General features: G+C 46.3%; 1 protein-coding gene across 1 annotated transcript; it reads left to right on the forward strand.

Annotated features, from left to right (window-relative positions):
• Positions 1-1586: 1586 nt before the first annotated feature.
• Positions 1587-5875, forward strand: LOC104862064 (olfactory receptor 10AC1). Its single transcript, XM_010623782.2, has 3 exons — positions 1587-2547; positions 4119-4171; positions 5546-5875. Exons 1-3 carry the CDS (start codon positions 1587-1589, stop codon positions 5555-5557), a joined length of 1026 nt encoding a protein of 341 aa, XP_010622084.1. The 3' UTR covers positions 5558-5875.
• Positions 5876-6291: the final 416 nt, after the last annotated feature.

Genomic DNA, 6291 nt, shown 5'->3' on the forward strand with positions numbered 1-6291 from the left:
CCCAAACCCCCAGGACAGCGAGGCCTCCTCTCTTTCATTGGCACCTAAAGCCAGCACATGGCCAAGAAGGCACTCAAGCCAAGCTTGTTAAATGTACTCAACAGATAGAATAGTGGCCCCACCAAAAATAAAGAATGAGGGCTCTAAAAGAGACGGAATACATTATGATTCATCCCAGGTTCCACACTGCTCTTCATCTGTTTGAAAGTTGCTCCCTTCAGCTGCAACAAGAAATAGCAAAAAGTGACACTGATAAATTAAACCCCTCCAAAATGAGCATTAGCTAGCAAATGCCAAGCTATTTGCATTCTTTCTAATTCTTTCATACAGTTCACCTGTTTCCTTTAACCCAGAGAATCTGCTCTTGCCTTCTACAGTGTAACAGTTATGGACAAATCGCACTTGCGGTATTGATTACAAACTGATGCTAAGGGAAGAAAATAGTTAAGCTTAAGAAGAGAGGGCATTATCATCGAGTGGAAAAATCAAACATCCCCCTCCACCTCACGTGGCTTCCAATCTCACCACCTCCTGTCTGCTCTGTTCCACAGGATTCTGAGAAGTCTGACACATCTTCGTGCTGCTGACACTGTTCGGGTGTAGCCTGAAGTGAGCCACTGACTCATGCTTAGAGAGAAACTGTGTTCCAGTGGCCAACTCAGAAGATACTGCTCACTCTAAAAGGCAAGTGAGATCAGACACACGCCACCTTTTCTTGTGTTGACAGAGTATTTGTTAATCACAATGTCAAAGATGTTTTATCCCTGATGTGCCTGCTGAGGCCTCCCACAAAGCATCACAGTTGCTTGAATGTGCCTGCCGCGCACCCAAGCATGGTCTTCCTTGAACACTGAGATATGAGGGCCATCACCCAGCCAAATCACTAGGCAGCAGGAACATCTGGATTGTTTGGTGTGCCGTGGTGGCCCTTTTTCAGAATCTCAGGCTATGGAAAGTTCTGGGCTCAGCCTCAGGAATTCAGAATCTCTTCCTAACTGCCTGTGAGCCATCAAACTCTTCAGTGCCCCCATTGTAGTTCCAACATTAGTTTCCTCCTTAGACAACTAAGTCGCATCAGATGCTCTTAAAGGCCCCCATCTGCATCACGTTAGTGGTTCTGTGACTCAGGAATGATAGGGGATGGTCAGGAGCAGGGTGGAGAAGGAGAGACTAAATCCACACTTCCTGCCTTGAGGGAGGGGCTTAGGCAGAGGAGGGCATAAAGCTCACAGAGTATGGACAAGTGTGAATCGCATGTAAGTGGGGGTCAGGAGTGAGCCCTGCAAGGTAAGGGGCTCCAATTGAGGATTCTTTGGCAAGTGCAAGTTGAGAAAGCAGCTGTCCATATTCTAGTCCCAGGAGCAAGAAAAGCTGCACCATTTTTTCCTGAGTAAGTCAGTAAGATTTTCCTCCTAGGTGGGGTGCTGGGAATGGACCTGCTAATCATCCACCTCCTCTGCAGCCACTCAATGGTTCTCTAAGTTCCACCTGCACATAACTCCTCAGCTGGCAGGGCCAAAGGATCAGCATGCCCTAAGAGCGCCTCTCCCTCTTCTTCTCACAGGTGCCTCGCGAGAAGGCGGTGTATGGATGGCCCCAGCAATGCCACCTTGCCCCGTGGCTTTCTCCTTCAAGGTTTCTTTGAGTTCCCACACCTGAGGCCTGTGCTCTTCCTGCTACTGCTGGCTGTCCACCTGACTACGCTCAGTGGGAACCTTCTCATCCTGGTGGCCGTGGCCTCAGTGCCCAGCCGGCCGCCAATGCTTCTCTTCCTGTGCCAGCTCTCGGTCATCGAGCTCTGCTACACGCTGGTGGTGGTGCCCCGCTCGCTTGCTGACCTGACCAGACCGGGCCATGCCAGGGGCAGCCCCATCTCCTTCCTGGGCTGTGCGGTTCAGATGCAGATGTTTGTGGCACTGGGAGGGGCCGAGTGCTTCCTGCTGGCTGCAATGGCCTATGACCGCTACGTGGCCATCTGCCACCCACTTCGTTACGCGGCCGTGGTGACCCCCGTGCTGTGCGCGCGACTGGCCCTCGCCTGCTGCCTCGGGGGCCTGACAGTGTCACTGGGGCTCACGATGGCTGTCTTCCACCTACCTTTCTGCGGCTCCCGCGTGCTGGTGCATTTCTTCTGTGACATCACTGCGCTGCTGCACCTGGCCTGCACCCGGAGTTATGCCGACGAGCTGCCGCTGCTGGGTGCCTGCCTGGTGCTGCTACTGCTGCCCTCCATGCTCATCCTGGCCTCTTACGCGGCCATCGCTGCCACCCTGCACCGCCTGCGCTCTTCCGGGGGCCGCCGCAAGGCCGCCTCCACCTGCGCCTCACACCTGGCGGTCACCTTCCTGCACTATGGCTGCGCCACCTTCATGTATGTGCGGCCCAAGGCCACCTACTCCCTGCGGCTGGACCGCACCTTGGCGCTGGTCTACACCAATGTCACGCCGCTGCTCTACCCACTTATCTACAGTCTGCGCAACCGCGAGATCACCACAGCCATACGCAGGGTACTGGGGCGCCTGAGACCTGGCAAAGCCATAGGTCAAGGTCTGTATGAACCCTGAGAGCAGGATGGGACAGACCAGAGTGGCCAGTCCCCCACCACCACCGGGAAAGCTACCGTGCACTCTAGGACCTTGTTGAGGAAAGAGAATGGGGACCTGGCTACACTAAAGAGCCACCCAAGATCGCCCGGTCCTCCTTCACTTTAGAGGAATGGGCCAAGACCTAGTAATAGAAAGCCCTGGATCTGGATTTAGTGGTTCCATAAATACATGAGGCGTTTTCCTCAGAAGCCTGGGCCTGAGCACAGTAATGGGCTCTGTGAAGAAGGCACAGGGATGGCCTTCAGGAACCAGTTTGAGGATAAACTGGAGTAAGCAAGGGAAGGAGGGAGGGCATTAGATGGATGCTTATGCTAAGATTTGGAGGTATGGGGAAGTCAGGAAAAGATGCTGGGGGGGGCACCTGGAGAACTGCAGGAGTTAATTGGGTGGAGAGAAGGAGAACTGCTTAACAAGCTTTGAACCTCAGAAACCAAGTCTTGTCTTTGATGGCTCAGGCTGCAGTGTGACAAATGGCCTGCAGATGTTGAATCCATTTGGGTATCTGTTGTCAGATCCCAATGAGATGCAATGGAGTTTGGGCCAAAATCCCTGTACAGGAAGTTAAGTGACATAGGAAAAGTGGAGAGAGGAGGAAATGGAGACTACAAGACCTTGACTATAGGTGGGGTGAGGAAGAAACAGGAATTAGGGATCACTAGCGCCAAGGGTCATTTCGTGGATAATAGTAGCTTTGCTGAGAAGGAGAATGGCAGGAGCAGAGTGGGTGGGAAAGGGGAATGATGGCTCCATTTTCAAAATCCGGTAGTGCAAACCAGTGAAGATGCTTATAGAGGAGGCAAAGACACCAATTCATAGCTCAAGGGAAGGTCAAGAGGGCAAGTCCATTTGGAATTATGGGTGGGTGTTGGAGGATATCACCAGGAAAAGACTACAGTGGGAGAAGAAAGAAGCAACAGTCAGAATCCAGAGAGAGTCTGGCACGAAAGGGAAGAAAGAGCCGGGAGGCACGAGAGCTGCTCACACCACAGCACTTCTCCAGATTGAGCTGCCTCCATTGCAAAATAAAGATCAAGGCTAAATGATCTGTATGTTTTCTTCCTGGTCTCCGATGCTTTAAAATTAGGCATACGAGGGTACATATGGCTCATTCGAAAGGTAATCAGTGTCAGTAATGTAGTGCCAGCTGAATGCATGTGGAACAACAAATGGGGAACTGAAGTAATGATCAGACACAGGTGGCATTTGTCAGGAGGATTTCCTAGACCAGGTCAGGTTGTCTGAAATGGACAATCTGATTGACTTCCTTTGATCCAAAGTATCGGTACATCCATGGCCTGACTACTCTGACTCCGGAAATGCCTGTGAAAGTGAGGGCAAATGACAGGCTGAGTATATACATTCCTAGACTCACTCTCTGTAAGCAGCTGCTTTCCTGGGACATTAAAGATTTTGCAGTTAGAATAATTGGTAGCTATCTCAAAGTATTTGCAGTGATAGATAATCTTGGAAAGCTAAGCAGGGAGCTTCAACTGGCACTTTGGCTTTTTCCAGGTTTTGGAAATAAGTGCATGATGCTAACACGTTATACATTGGGAAGATGTCTGGTGAGTATCGGTGCAAAGCGGAGATGACAGGCAAGTGAGCACTGTGGCAGACAAGAGGAGCTATGTCTGGGATGTGAAAGGAGAGGCGTGGGTGAGGTCGGATGTGGTAATAGTAGGATGAACCACCATGAGACTGTAGCTATTTAGAAGAAATGAACTTCAATCTTCATCTTAAAAGCATGTATCAAAGTCAATGTCAGATTGATTAAGCACTTAGATCTAAAATGCATAACAATTCTTAAAAGCATTGAAAAGGAATATAGGTGCAAATACAGCTTGTCTCAAAATGAGGAGAGATGTTCTAAGCACAAGGACAGAAACAGAACCACAGGAAAGAAAGGGTAAGACTGATAGGTTTGGCTGCAGATAATCTGATTCTGTGTTTATTTAAAAGTAAACATAATGTGAGGCTTGCATGCACATACATATAATTTAGAAGCAAGAGACAAACTAGAAATGTGTAATGGCGTAAATATGACAATGAAATGGCGCAAATTAAATAATGATCAAGAGAGATGAACAGACAATTCACAGGATGAATTCTGTAAAATATTTTTTCTAAAGTTAAATTTCATTCATAGCCTACCACAAATCAGACAATAAAACATTTTTCTCCTCTCAAACTTACAAGGAATTTTCAAACAGACTTCAGGGTCAGCAAAGTCAAGGTGAGACTTTGGGGTACTCTGGCGTATGAGTTAGTCATTGAAGACCTTTGTTTCTTCTCTGTGCCCCATTAATTTCACTTCTTGAATTTTATCTTGAGAAAACAATCAGAAATATGGGCTTTTTGCAAGGGACAACAATTGAAGTATTTTTATATTAACAAAATTCTCAAAGCAATGTACAGATCCAATTTTGGAATGATGATTAAATAAATATAATGGAACATTTAAAATATGTGCAGAAAGAGGTTTGGATGCTTTATTTTTGACATGAGGAAATAACTACAAGGTAACACTGAGTAAAATTTTCACACTGCAGAATAAATGACCTCAAAACAAGCACACACACACACATGTACACACCCACATATATATGGCTGAATTTTTTTTATTGAGTTTATTGGTACATTCTTGGTAAACCACACAGTTATGTTCATTACTGGGATCTTGTACCTTTGCATGACAGGTCTTGGTTCTCATTTTTTCCCCTTGTCCCTGCCCTCCCTTCACATCCCCCTCGCCTCCCCATGACTAAATTTTCTAATACCAAGAAATTAATAATTTCTGCATCCATGTGATAAAATTGTGGGTTTTTTATTTTCTTTATTGTATATTTTGGAAAGTTCTCATAATCATTTTCAATGTATAGTATTTTTACATATTGGAGTCCTGTCAACGAATCAGACTTGCTCTTGCCCTCCATCCCTAGGACAAAGCCTGAATCAGAAGCTCCTGGAAGCTGTCTCCTCACCCACAGGCCTGAGGGAAATGGAAGGAGGTAGTGCCAGCTCTATAAGCATGGGTCCAGGAGGAGAAACTGAGCTTCCTTTGTGTGGAATAAGTATGAGAATATGCTGTGCATTTTACTCCACAAGAAGGCTGAAGAAAACATTGTCACCATGATGAAAAGAGAGCATTAAGATGAAGAATTACAATCTTCATAGCCTTGTGAAATCCATACAGCACGAATTCCCTTGGTGTGACTGTTTCTAGCACTCTTAGTTCTGTGTATTCTAGTATATTGAAGGGTACAGACTAACAAAACCTAAGTACAAATGGAGACTATACAACTGGAGGCTGGATAAAGAAGATGTGGTTTTTTAATAAAATGGAGTACATAAAGAATGAGAAACTAGAGATATTTATAGCTAAGTGTATACACATTGAGGCCATACTCTTAAGTGAAATTAATAAGTCATACATGCATTAAATACCGAATAGTTTCTGTGTAGTGAAAAACTAAAAATGTAAATAAGGATCAAAATGTATAATTGATATTGTGTAATAGGAAGAAAAGGTCTAAAAACGTAGAGGAAGTGGGAGGGGTAGGGGAAAGATAAAAAGGGAAAAGAAAAAATATGTGAAAAGGACAAACATGGAAACATTGTCTTTGTAAACAGGTAAGGGTGGAGGGGTGAAGGGAGGGCTAGGGAATGGGGAAAAATAAGAACTAAG

Source organism: Fukomys damarensis, unplaced genomic scaffold (assembly GCF_012274545.1).
Source record: "Fukomys damarensis isolate Sample0158 unplaced genomic scaffold, DMR_v1.0_HiC HiC_scaffold_16, whole genome shotgun sequence".
NCBI classification, from domain to species: Eukaryota; Metazoa; Chordata; class Mammalia; order Rodentia; family Bathyergidae; genus Fukomys; species Fukomys damarensis.